Here is a 14,057-nt window from a genome sequence, read left to right as displayed (position 1 = left end):
AAAGGGTCCGGGTCCGGGTCCGCTCCCTCCTCCACTATCCTGGCTAAGACTGGCTAACACTCCCGCCCAGAATCTTCCCAATTTTTCACAACCCCAAAACATGCACGCATGATTCGCTGGCCCCCCACCCACACCTCTCACACTCATCTGCTACCCCCTGAAAGAACCCACTCATTCTCGCCCGAGTCATATGCACCGGTGCACCATCTTAATCTGTATCAGGCTCACTCTTGCACAATAGGAGGCCCCGTTTACCCTTCGCAGTGCCTCACTCTATACTCCCCAATTGATCTCCATTCCCAACTCCGCTTTCCATTTCTCCTTGATCTTCACCACCCGCTCGCCTCCCTTCTCCCCCAGCCACTTCTACATATCCCCAATTCTTCCCTCCCCTTCCACATCCAGAAGGAGCAGTCGCTCCAGCAGGGTGTATCCCGGCAATCTAGGGAACCCCTTTCGTGCAAAGTCCCTAACCTGTAGATACCTGAACTCACTACCCCTCGGCAGCTCTACCCTCTCCCTTATTTCCTCCAGACTGGCGAACCCTTCCTCGAAATACAAATTCCTCACCTTGACCAGCCCCACTTCCCTCCACCTCCTGTATACACTATCCATCCCCCCCGGCTCAAACCCATGATTCCCGCACAGAGGCGTTAGCACCGACAGCCCTTCCACCCTAAAACGCCTCCTCAGCTGATTCCATATCTTCATCGTGGGACTGCACCACTGGGCTCCCTGAATACCTACTCGGAGCCATTGGCAATGCTGCCGTCACCATGGCCCTCAAACTAGACCCCTTACAAGATTCCTCCTCCTGAGTGCTTCAGACTTATAATAAGACTGTTTTGCATCAGCTCCAAAATAGGAAATATTATTTTTAATGCAATGGACAAAATTTTAAATCAATCCTAGTTAGATAGACCATTTCACAACAAGTATTTTACCATCAGCAATCTTTATTAAAAGTTTTGCTTTTTTTTTTCAAACAGAATGTATCAAGATAGTGCTGTGACTATACAGAATTTCATTCAACCAAGTGAACAAAAAAACAAAATTACCATTTTACAATGTGAACGTTGAACTCATGAACCTCAAATATTTCAAATATGTATTAATGCAACATCTTTTAATCAATGTCATCCATTAATTTGGTCTTCAAAACTCAGACCCAAAATTCTGAACCTTAAATGCTGCTAATTGCCAACATGCATTAAAATGAGAAGTGTACATTTACAATCACCTCTCATAGATATAAACAGATTCAAGTCACAAAACTATAAGCCCTTATGCAAGAAAATACTTTGCCAGGTACTCTTGTGGAAACTAGACAAATAGGTTTTTATTTTAAAATCACAAAAAAAGTCAACACATATTGGATTCCATATCTGATGAGAATGCTAATTCGTGGAAACTTCCATTCAGATTATGGCAATTTCCTACAAATATGCCTTGTACCATATAGCTGGAACAAATAACACCTCCCAAAAGCAAAGAAAGATCTTTCACAATGTATTTAATAGGCATCTATTTTTAAAATGATCTTACCCAAAAGATATACTATCATTTTTGATAGTATATCAATAGCTTGTGTCTGTTTGTCACCAAATCATGCTGTACATTTCAATAGTTCAAAATAATCCATTTTGAAAAAAATGGCTGTGAAAGTGTAATCCATCTCAATTTAATATTGCATACATGAAGACAGTGTCACTGGGTGAGGTGGGGTTTTAGAATAGTCATTAAGCTGAGTATTTTGACCAAAAATGAATTTAACTTAAAACAAAGTAATTTTTGCTGTTGAGGACCAAAGTATGTTATATGAATGACGAGTAATCTAGGGGCAGGCCAGATCTTGTGAGCTGTTAAATGCAAGATGCAACATAATGAGACAGAGACACAACTAATGGAAGAAAGCCATTATCTGCAATTACTAGTACCATTTGCTTGATTTGTATTGTGTCAAAGAAGAGCTGGACTTAAAGTAGCATTTCAATGAGCTTCTTGAACTTCTGAAACCTCTTCTGTAATGGCCTCTGTGGCACTTGCGTTTGCTGCAGAGTTCAGAACATTCCCAAAATCTCCCCCTCCTTCCTTGTTGCCTGCGACCTTAGACTAGAAAAAAAGTCAAATAAATACAGACCACTATAAAATGTGGTGAAAGAAAAATGAAACTGCTAAAATCACTTGTACTAAACAGTCTTGTAAATTCATTAAACAATGCTGTGACAATTTATTAAAAATCTGCACAGAAATGAAATAGTGTTTCACAAAGTTTCTAATAAAGCAACTAATCAATGAATTGACACCTTTTTGTTTTACGATTGTATCACACATGACTGAAATGTAGCCATGTTAAAAATACATGGGCAGCACTGTGGCGCAGTGGGTAGCACAGCAGCCTCACGGCGCCGAGTTCCCAGGTTCAATCCCGGCTCTGGGTCACTGTCCGTGTGGAGTTTGCACATTCTCCCCGTGTTTGCATGGGTTTTGCCCCAACAACCCAAAGATGTGCAGGGTAGCTGGATTGGCCACGCTAAATTGCCCCTTAATTGGAAAAATGAATTGGTACTCTAAATTTTTTTTAAAAAATACATAATCCTGTAAAATTCTAAATGAAAAAAAGTGTATTTTTGTTTGGATCACTGAATGGGAAGTTCACAACTTTTCGCTCTCTACTATAGCTCACATTATTATATAGTAGAAAATGCACAACCTATTTTCCCATCTCTCCTCAAGCCTTTACTTATTTTTGGAGACAATTGATTCATGAGCAACAGAAGATTTCAAGATTTGTGCATATTTTTAAGATCAGGGATCCATAATGCTTCATATAGGAACAGGTATTGCTGCTTTTCTCGATTGATTCTCAGCGGCCAATGCCAATTAAAATGAATGGAACTGTTCCAGGTCATTGGCGTCCCTCCCAGTGACAAATATTGTTCAGGGAGAAACCTGAACCGAACCAGAAGGACTCCAGATATCAGTATATTTGAAGATTTAAAAAAAAATACAGAGTAGACCACAATATACATTCAATCTTTTGCCTTTCAGGAGGCGGGGAAATAATGAGACGCACCTCAAATGTCTGGCACTCAACATTTTACCTCACCAAAGATTTTGTTTCAGCTTTATATTAAAATAATTCACTACACCAACACAAAAACAGTTTTATAAAAGTTAACATATGCACTGTATTTCTTGTATCGCTTACCTTTAAGTTTTCAACTCTATCTTCAAATGACTTGAAAGTTGGTGAATTTCTGCAAGAATATAAAAAAAATGTTTTAACAAACATTCAACAACAAGTGACTATATCTCAACCCTCATTCCAAATTTAGCCATAATATTTTTTAAAACAATTAGCTTTGTATTCTAAGCTGTTGCAGAATGATAGACAGATCCACCTTGCAATATTTCCTTTTACCAACATCTGATAACAGTACAGATTGTACAACATTTTCACCAAAGCCAATGAAAAAAAAAAGCACCAGACTAACAAACAGAACCGATAGGAACTACATCAAATCAACATTGGTGGCACTATAGTATAGAAAGCCATCATGTCCATGAATCATTAATTGAATGAATCAAACACAAAATCAGCATTGGTGGCACTATAGTATAGAAAGCCATAATGTCCATGAATCATTAATTGAATGAATCAAACACACAAAACTGTGGTTAATGTAGTTCAATACACAAAATGTACAGGCAACTTGAGCATTTGATCTACCCTAAAAAAATGTTGAACTTAATCATACTACTGTTGCATTAGAGGAAAGTAAAATTTGGAAAAACTTCTTTAAAGCATATTCTTCTGGTCTTTTCTTGGGACTACCACATCACACACTAATTGGTAAGACGAGAAACAATTAAAATAATATTAAATAATCGTTTGATAGTACAGAACTAGAGTATTGTTGGAAAAAGACATGTTATCAAAGCTTTTCGTCTTGCACTCATCATCAATTTTCAAGAATATACTTCATGAGAAGAGAGTGCAATTGGTTCGCAGGTGGACTCTTGATCGGTAGAGATGTTGCCAAGGAGACTGACAGAAGTAGACATTTTACTCTGTTCAAGGCATTGGCCTGGATAATGAACCAGGGCAAAGGCTTGGCCAGAGTCAACCTGCTTAGTTAGAATTTAAACAACTGTCAGGCATCAGTTAACTGGTGCATTCTCCATGACAATGCTTCTATCAATCAGATTCCACAATGTTTCTATCAATCAGAGTCCACTTGCCAACGAAGCAGAACATTTGATATTCTTGTGAATTGTCCTGAATAGCGCAAGACAAAAAGCTTTGACAACATGTGCCTTTCTTCAAGAATACTGAAACAAATAGAGACAACTTTGGAGAACAGTAAACTGTAAAGTTTCTAGCCTGTAGATTCAGCTGAGTGTGAATCTGCACCCTGCCACTCTCGGAGGCGGTGTGTAAGGAGTGCAATGGGATCAACCAGGCAGTTCATTGGCATCAAAAATAAAATTTTCCTCTCTCCCATCAATCAAAATCATGCCAAAAAGTGACTAGTAATAGAATTTTTAAAAGTTGTATTTTCTACCACTCCTACAATGATATCTAGAAGTCGCAGATCAATGAAAGCCACGATAGAATTCTGGTCAAGTCAAATGTTCAAATTTAAAAACAAAAAGCTTTCAACCATCACTCTACGGAGTCTGCTAGCTACAATGTGCTAACACAAACATTGGATTTAGCATAATATTTTATTTCAATGCATATAATACAGTACCTCATAGCAGGCATGCTAATTGAGTGCCGTAGAGAATGAATGCTAATCAGCCAGCATTAAGGAAACAGTAAAAGGTTAGTTTAAAAACATGTAATATTCTATTTACAATATTGAACAGATTAATAGGAAGCATAATGTTCTCAAAACACCTTAAAACTTCATTAAATATTTAAAAAAACACAATTTTCCATTTGTTGTTCAGCAGACTACACTTCTACATGTAATACATCCAGCCATGCATTTTTATTCGCAAGTAATGTTTAATTTTATGAAGTGAATACAAATTAATTTTGTACTTCAATATTTTTAAGTTTACCTTTCTTACCTAAAAGAATGTGAAAAAGCATGTAATCTGCAGGATGTCATCATGAGACGGTGAGCATTAACAAGAAAATTGAACACAAGACAGATCACTACCACTGTAAATTTAATTGATTTTAAACATTTCAAACTTTGGAACCCTGGGTAATAATATCACAGTTCTAAATTAGCCAGATTTTTCTAGAAGTGGTTAGTAAGATGTCTCTACAAGCTTTGGTCAGCTCCTGAATAGGCAATGCATTAATCACCAAGATGCAGATACAGGTGGGTACTGGAGCCCGTATCCGGGAAACTCAGGACCGGACTTGTATCAGTTTTGGGGTTTTACAGATTTGGGGTCCTAGGCCAAGCATATACTTAAAATACATAAAATAAAAGTATGAAAAATAAAAGGATAAAATGGTTCTACTCAAATGGCTACTTCAGATCCCATCTTCGAATGAAGCTGGTTTTCAAGTCCTTCTAGATTTCGGGATAAGAGATCCTGTCGCTCTTTTATATTCTTGGAAAAGCTTTTAAAAGTTTATAATAAGAGCGTACATGATTAAGTGCATCAGAATGATATTATATCTCCTTGCGACGCTCACTCACCAACCATGTAAATTTATAATATCCTCAGCCTAAACACAGAGGTTCATGACAGTTATATCGATTTATTTGCTCCAGGGCTCAAAAATCAAAAAAAGACTCAAATGTATCTATTTCCGTTTAAAATTAAATTGGTATTTCAGTTCCAAAAGCAAAGCAGCATAGAGGGCAGCACGGTGGCGAAAAAAATTAATTGGGTACACTAAATTTTTTTTAAAAAGAAGGAAGCAGAAAGCAACAACAAAGAATCACTTGACTTCCGGTTGCGGCTATGCCTAGGTAGGTCACACGTTCGGCAGCTCCCGCCGGGAACGGACTTTTGGGCTCTGCAGAGGGGCCCCAACGGCAATTGTTCGACGGCTTCCAGTGTGGGAAGGTGACAACAGGGTCCCCCCGATATTATATGGATTGGACCAGGAGTGGAGCGGTGAAAAAAGTGATCTTAGAGCAGCGAAAAGTGAGAGGGAGGAAAAACAAGATGGCGGTGGGTGGAGACCAAGCAGCATGGTCGCAGTGGTCGTAGGAGCAGCAGGGGTTTCTTAAACGCTGCTTTGAGGAGCTGAAAACCGAAATGCTGGTGCCAATGAAGGCGGTGATTGAGAAGCTAGTGGAGACCCAGAAGACCCAAGGGGCGGCGATCCAGACGGTGCGGCAAAAAGCCTCGGAGAACGAGGACGAGATCTTGGGCCTGGCGGTGAAGGTGGAGGCGCACGAGGCGCTGCACAAGAGGTGGGCGGAAAGATTTGAGGACTTGGAGAATAGGTCAAGGAGGAAGAATCTTCGGATTCTGGGTCTCCCTGAAGGAGTGGAGGGGCCCGATGCTGGGGCATATGTGAGCACGATGCTCAATTCGCTAATGGGCGCGGGAGCCTTCCCGAGGCCCCTGGAGCTAGATGGGGCTCACCGGGTCCTAGCAAGGAGACCCAAGGCCAACGAGCCGCCAAGGGCTGTAGTGGTGAGGTTTCACCGCTTTATGGACAGAGAGTGTGTCCTGAGATGGGCTAAGAAAGAGCGGAGCAGCAGGTGGGAGAACACAGAGATTCGAATCTACCAGGACTGGAGTGCAGAGGTGGCTAAGAAGAGAGCTGGTTTCAATCGGGCTAAGGCGGTGCTCTATCGGAGGAGGGTGAAGTTCAGTATGCTGCAGCCAACGCGATTGTGGGTCACGTTCCTGGATCGGCACCACTAATTTGAAATGCCTGATGAGGCATGGAGCTTTATACGGACTGAAAAGTTGGACTCAAATTGAGGGTTTGTTGTGGGGGGGATGTTTACTGTATATATGGTGTTTATTACGTTTAGGGAATGTTCCTTTGGTTTGGGTGTTGGATGGGGATGGGTGAAGGGATTTGATGGGGAGACTGTGGGAGAGTGTGGGAGAGTGTGGGCGTCGGTGTTGGAGGGGCAGACCCCCACAAAGGAAGAGGGGGAGTGGAGGCCCGGGGATGGGGAATTGGGGTAAGGCCGCAAAAGGAGCTGTGCCAGAGGGGGCGGGGCCAGCTCAGGAAAGCGCGGGCTTTTTCCCGCGCTAGGGAAGGACGGGGGTGGGGGCCGGGGAGGATGGGTGGCGCTGGAGAGGAGCGCACACTGACTGCCAGGGGGGGGGATTCTCACACTGGGGTGGGTCGATGGAATGGCGGGAGAGGCCGGGGTCAGCTGACTTACGGGAGTGTTATGGGGGGAGCAAAAGGGCTCGATGTGGATCTAGCGGGGGTAGGGGGAGGGGTGGGGGTGGGGGGTATAGGGTTGCTGCTGCATTGGCCAAAGGGGAGCTGGAAGTAGGGAGAGGTGGTCGGGGTGGGGGTCCGCCGTCTGGGGGACTGGAGGGTGCGGGAGGCGCGGGCACGTGGCTGGTCTAGAAAAGGAGATGGCAAGTTGGCGGGGGGGGGGGAAAGCAGCCCCCCTCTCTTTGAAGGTGGCAGATCCTGTTAGGCTGAGAAAGGGATGGGTAGGACAGGTATTCCATTCAGGGCTGGATGCGAAGAACAGAGGGGTTTGCAATGCTGGTGGGGAAGCTGGTTTCGTTTGAGGCAATGAATATTGTAGTGGATAATGGAGGTCGATATGTGATGGTGAGCGGTAGGTTGCACTGGGTGCGGGTGGTACTGGTAAGCCTATATGCCCCGAACTAGGATGATGCCGGATTTACGAAACGCATGCTGGGTCGGATTCCGGACCTGGAGGTAGGAAGCTTGATAATGGGGGGGATTTCAACACGGTGCTGGACCCAGCACTGGATCGCTCTATGTCTAAGACAGGTAAGAGGCCAGCTGCGGTCAAGGTGCTTAGGGAGTTTATGGACCAGATTGCGGGGGGGGGTGGGGGGGGGGGGGGGGGGGGGGGGGGGGGGGGTGGATCCATGGAGGTTTGTCAGGCCCTTGGCCAGGGAATTTTCATTCTTTTCCCACGTCCATAGAGCCTACTCCCAGATAGATTTTTTTATTTTGAGTAGGGCGCTAATCCCGAAAGTGGAGGGAACGGAGTATTCGGCCATAGCCATATAAAACACGCCCCGCACTGGGTGGAGCTGGAGTTAGGAAAGGAGAGGGACCAGCGCCCGCTGTGGCATCTTGATGTGGAATTATTGGCGGATGAGGTGGTGTGCGGGTGGGTGCGGGGGTGCATTGAAAGATATTTGGAGGCCAACGACAACGGGGAGGTACAGGTGGGGGTAGTCTGGGAGGCGCTGAAGGCGGTGGTCAGGGGAGAGTTAATCTCCATCAGGGCCCAGAAGAGACAGGGCAGGGAGAGGGAGAGGTTGGTGGGGGAGATCTTAAGGGTGGACAGGAGATATGCAGAGGAGGGACTACTCAGGGAGCGGCGGAACCTCCAGGTGGAGTTCGACCTGTTGAACACAGGGAAAGCAGAGGCACAGTGGAGGAAAGCGCAGGGGGCGACGTAGGAGAATGGGGAGAAGGCGAGTCGGATGCTGGCACACCAGCTTCGTAAGAGGGAAGCAGCGAGGGAGCTAGGTGGAGTTAAGGATAGCGGGGGGAATACGGTGCGGAGTGCGGTGAGAATAAACAAGGTATTTAGGGACTTCTATGGGATGTGTACAGATCTGAGCCCCCAGCGGGGGAAGAGGGGATGCACCGATTTTTAGATCAGCTGAGGTTCCCGACGGTGGAGGAGCAGGAGGTTTAGGGGCGCCAATTGGGCTGGAGGAGCTGGTTAAAGGATTAGGGAGCATGCAGGCGGGGAAGGCCCCGGGGCCAGATGGGTTCCCGGTCGGGTTTTACAGGAAATACGTGGACCTGCTAGGCCTGTTGCTAGTGAGGACTTTCAATAAGGCAAGGGACGGGGGGGGACCTTGCCCCCGACAATGTGCGGGGCGCTGATCGCTCTAATCCTGAAGCGGGACAAGGACCCACTGCAATGTGGGTCGTATAGACCGATCTCGCTCCTCAATGTGGATGCTAAGTTGCTGGCTACGAGAATTGAGGACTGTGTCCCGGGGGTGATTCACGAGGACCAGACGGGATTTGTAAAGGGCAGGCAGCTAAACACTAATGTGCGGAGGCTCCTCAATGAGATTATGATCCCCTCGGTGGAGGGAGAAGCGGAGGTAGTGGTAGCTATGGACGCGGAGAAGGCCTTCAACCGGGTGGAGTGGGAGTATCTTTGGGAAGTGCTGCGGAGGTTTGGGTTCGGGGAGGGGTTCATCAGCTGGGTCAGGTTGCTATTTAGAGCCCCGGTGGCGAGTGTGGCTACGAATCGGCGGAGGTCGGAGTACATTCGGCTGGACCGAGGGACGAGGCAGGGGTGCCCCCTGTCCCCCTTGTTGTTTGCATTGGCAATTGAGCCTCAGGCCATGGCACTAAGGGAGTCCAGGAAATGGAGGGGACTGGTCTGAGGGGGAAGAGGAACATCGGGTGTCGCTGTATGCAGATGACCTGTTGCTGTATGTGGCGGATCCAGTGGAGGGGATGGTGGAGGTCATGCGGATCCTAAGGGAGTTTGGGGACTTCTCGGGGCACAAGATCAATGTAGGGAAAAGTGAGCTCTTTGTGGTGCATCCAGGGGACCAGGGAAAGGGGATAGACGACCTACCGTTGAAGAGGGGGGGGAAAGTGGCTGGGAGTTGGGGGGCCCTGCACAAGCTCAATTTGACGCAGTTGGTGGAGCAGATGGAGGAGGATTTCAAAAGATGGGATCTGCTGCCACTCTCGCTAGCGGGCAGGGTACAGTCGGTTAAAATGATGGTCCTCCCGCGGTTTCTCTTTGTGTTCCAGTGCCTTCCCATTATGATTCCCAAGGCCTTTTTCAAACGGCTAGGTAGGAGCATCATGGGTTTTGTGTGGACAAATAAGACCCCGAGGATAAAGAGGGTGTTTCTGGAGCGTGTTAGGGACAGGGAGGGCTGGCGCCGCCAAATTTGTGCGGCTATTATTGGGCTGCCAATGTGGCGATCATCCGTAAGTGGGTAATGGAGGGAGAGTGGGGCGGCGTAGAAGAGGTTGGAGATGGCGTCCTGTGTGGGCACGAAACTGAGGGCGCTGGTGACGGCACCGCTGCCGCTCTCGCCGCCAAGGTACACCACGAGTCCGGTGGTGGCGGCGACGTTGAAGATCTGGGGGCAGTGGAGACGACAAAGGGGCGAGGTGGGAGCCTCGGTTTGGTCCCCGATTCGGGAGAACCATCGGTTCGTCCCAGGAAGGATGGATGGGGGGTTTCGGAGCTGGCATCGGGCAGGGATTAGAAGAATGGGGGACCTGTTTATAGATGGGACGTTTGCGAGCCTAGGGGCGCTGGAGAAGTTTGGGTTACCCCCAGGAAATGCTTTCAGGTATATGCAAGTGAGGGCATTTGTGAGGCGGCAGGTGAGGGAATTCCCACTGCTCCCGGCACAGGGGATTCAGGACAGGGTAATTTTGGGTGTATGGGTTGGAAAAGGCAAGGTTTCGGCGATCTACCAGGAGCTGAAAGAGGAGGAGGAGGCCTCGGTAAAGGAGTTAAAGGGCAAGTGGGAGGAGGAGCTTGGGGAGGAGATAGATGAGGGTATGTGGGCTGATGCCCTGAGTAGGGTTAATTCTTCCTCCTCTTGCGCCAGGCTCAGCCTAATACAATTCAAGGTTACTCACAGAGCGCATATGACAGGGGCGAGGTTGAGTAGGTTCTTTGGGGTGGAGGACAGATGTGGGAGGTGCTCGGGAAGCCCGGCGAATCACGTCCACATGTTCTGGTCGTGCCCGGCACTGGATGGGTTTTGGAGGGGTTTCGCGAGGACTATGTCCAAGGTGGTGAAAGTCCAGGTCAAGCCAAGTTGGGGGTTGGCACTATTTGGTTAACGGACGAGCCGGGAGTGCAGGAGGCGAAAGAGGCCGGTATCCTGGCCTTTGCGTCCCTGGTAGCCTGGCGGAGGATCTTGCTATTATGGAAGGACGCGAAGCCCCCCTGTGTGGAAGCCTGGATAAATTACATGGCAGGGTTCATCAAGCTGGAGAGGATAAAGTTTGCCTTACGAGGGTCTGTGCAGGGGTTCTTCAGGCGGTGGCAACCATTCCTAGACTATCTCGCAGAGCGTTAGGAGGAGGTCAGCAGCAGCAGCAACCCAAGGGTGGTGGGGGGGGGGGGGGGGGGGTCTTCCCTATGGGTACCTCTGAATGTCATACGAGGGGGTTACTGTACATGGGGGAAAACCAACGTATAAGTTTCGTATAATTTTTGACTGTTGTGTTTGTGTTTCTTTCTTTTTGTTATGGGGGGGGGGGGGGGGGTTGTTAAAAATTCTGTTGGAAAATTTGAATAAACATATTTAAAAAACAAAGAATCACTTAACAGTTTAAACTTGGTTCAGATACGTGACACATGCACAAAAAACTCTGTATTTAGAAACTATAATTTTGATTCTTTATCAGAACCATAAGAATTAATAATGGCATTAAATATAACCCTGTGAACAAAAATATATGACATATGCTAGCAGAAATCCAATTGCAATTTTGGTCCAAGTTCAAAATTTTAGGAATAAAAACAAAAAATACTGGAAATACTTAGTATGTCTGACAGCATGGAGAGAAATGTTAATTCTGTTTCGCTCTCGACTGATGCTATCTGACTTGCTGAGTACTTCCAGCAACTGCTGCTTTATTTCAGTTTTCTAGTATCAGCATTTTGTTCTTGGATTAAAATGTTGGCATACTGCTCGGCACAGTAGCACAATGGGTTAAGCACTGTTGCTTCTCAACAGCAGGGACCCAGGTTCGAGTCCCAGTGTGGGTCACTGTCTGTGCGGAGTCTGCACGTTCTCCCCGTGTTTGTGTGGGTTTCCTCGGGGTACTCCAGTTTCCTCCCACAAGTCCCGAAACACGTACTTGTTAGGTGAATTGGACATTCTGAATTCTCCTTCAATGTACCCGAACAGGCGCCGGAGTGTGGTGACTAGGGGATTTTCACAGTAACTTCATTGCAGTGTTAATGTAAGCCTACTTGTGACACTAATAAATAAAGATTAGTAAATCAGAAATCACAGGATTTGTAGTAAAGTCTTAAATCAAGATTCAACTGGAGCAGAATATAAGTGTTAGTGTTAAGTGATTCATCATTGGTTAAAGACAGGTCTAACTGCAAAATTAACAAATAATCATAAAAGAAAAGTCCTTGACATTTAGTACTAGATCTTAATTCACATGATTACTTAATTCTACACTTCAGAATTGGTGATGAGGGGCAGGTTGAATTTCTCTCAAAGACGACAAAGCTCTGCTCCAGCACCATTATGAATAGCATTTGTGGTTCATTCACTTTGAGTCATACTGGGACAAGTCACAAAGGTTTGTTTGCTGGGTACTTCCAACCAGCAGTCCTACTTGTCCTCTTCCACTAACCATCAACCTCAGTTCCTCCAAACTTTCTTTCCTTCTCTTATGGTTCTGACTCAACACGAGGTACAGTGCTGATGCCAGCAGCCCTCCAATAGCTAATGCAAGTTACTATTCTTGGCATAAACCTAGGCAATAATTATCAACTCATTCACACTGGAAGGGGGGCAGGCATCACAACGGAGCCAGATTCAGTCTTTAGATTATGCCTAAACTTGTGTATTGCTTGATATTGGTCATTGGAGAGAGAGCGAGAGTGGTAACTCCTAAATTATTTCCCTCTCCGAGTTCCCTCGTGCCAATAAAGCCTTATGACAACCGTATCAGTTATAACATGAACAAAATTAAACTTGGGATTTTGTAATCCTAAATAGGCGGTGCATTAACTACAGGTCTACAGCATAAAATAGTAGCATGGGTGATAAGAGCGACATCCCATGACAGACCTCAGCAAAACTAATAACAGTTGAAAAATAGCATGAATCCTTTTTGAAGCCTTACATAGCCATCATACCTTCTCTACAGCAATATAAAATCAATCCCAGAGCGACTCAATTACCATCTCTCATTAAAATGGGAATTGACAAAATTAAAAGTAATTCAGCCCACTTAAATTTTCTTTACAAGGGCGCATTGGTTCAAGGGTGCATGGCCACCACTGATGCATACAGGTACATTCTTTCACACAAATGTCAGTAGAATATAATCCCTGCTTTAAGTGAAGTAAATGTATCATTAAATTTCCTCATGATGAAATGATTTGTCCATCCCAGTACAATTGCGACACTTGAGGGTCTAAAAGTAAAACCCAAGACCAATCCAAAGTGGTACTCAGGCAATGGTGTGAAAATTCAAGCATCACCTGGGAAAACAATTGCAGTGGCTGGAGAGCATAGGTCTCATTTATACACAGGAGAAAGGAAGGGGAAGGCAGAAAATTGGCTGTATCTCAGCTTCTCGTTTGGTCGGGAGAGAGAAGATTTATCCATCCTCTCCATACAAAGTGATGTTTAAGATGGCAGTTCCCAAGCTCACCTGGAAAGTTTCTCCTTCTATTCCTATGAACTCACAGTTAAGACAGGGCCTTTTGAAGCCTTATACCGTCATTAAACCTTATCTATAGCAATGCAAAATAGATTTTAAAGGGACTTGACTATATCTCTAGTTGTAATGGGAGTTCACACGATTAAAACATTTTTTGAAAGGTCATTCATGTCACTTAAGTATTCTTTGCAAGGGTGCATTGGTTCAAGGATGCATGGTTACCGCCGATGCGTTCTTACATGTACAGGTAGGACACACCTGTCATGAAAAGAATTCAGTCCATGGATCACAAACATGTGTGCTGCAATACAAACAAGTGTGTAGGTGCACATACTCAAGTTTATGAAAGCCAGAAGAAAATTGTGTGTAATCAATGTGTTTAATCAATTTCACTGGTGCAAAAGGTTAGCAAAAGAACACAAATTAATGTTGAAAGAAAACTGAAAATTACTATCCTGGCGAGATTCTTGCTACACAGCAATGCAGCAGAATGGGAGAGTCACCACAGAGGGGTATAAATGGTGGC

General features: G+C 45.5%; 1 protein-coding gene across 7 annotated transcripts in view; it reads right to left on the bottom strand.

The window, feature by feature from the left end:
- tpd52 (tumor protein D52) overlaps window positions 1–14,057 on the bottom strand; it is a 324,801-nt gene that overhangs the window by 207,564 nt on the left and 103,180 nt on the right. The window contains exons 5-8 of one of the 7 annotated variants that reach the window (XM_072467499.1): window positions 5,083–5,109; window positions 4,758–4,799; window positions 3,212–3,260; window positions 939–2,112 (exon numbers count right to left, since the gene is read on the bottom strand). In XM_072467499.1, the coding sequence (XP_072323600.1) occupies window positions 1,990–2,112; window positions 3,212–3,260; window positions 4,758–4,799; window positions 5,083–5,109 (241 nt within the window). In that variant the 3' untranslated portion in view covers window positions 939–1,989. Of the gene's footprint in view, window positions 1–938; window positions 2,113–3,211; window positions 3,261–4,757; window positions 4,800–5,082; window positions 5,110–14,057 lie in introns of those variants that run through there. The other 6 variants (XR_011933351.1, XM_072467500.1, XR_011933353.1 and 3 more) reach the window with 6 other exon arrangements.

Source organism: Scyliorhinus torazame, chromosome 11 (genome assembly GCF_047496885.1).
Source record: "Scyliorhinus torazame isolate Kashiwa2021f chromosome 11, sScyTor2.1, whole genome shotgun sequence".
Lineage (NCBI taxonomy): Eukaryota > Metazoa > Chordata > Chondrichthyes > Carcharhiniformes > Scyliorhinidae > Scyliorhinus > Scyliorhinus torazame.
This window is presented reverse-complemented; position numbering and strand designations above follow the sequence as displayed.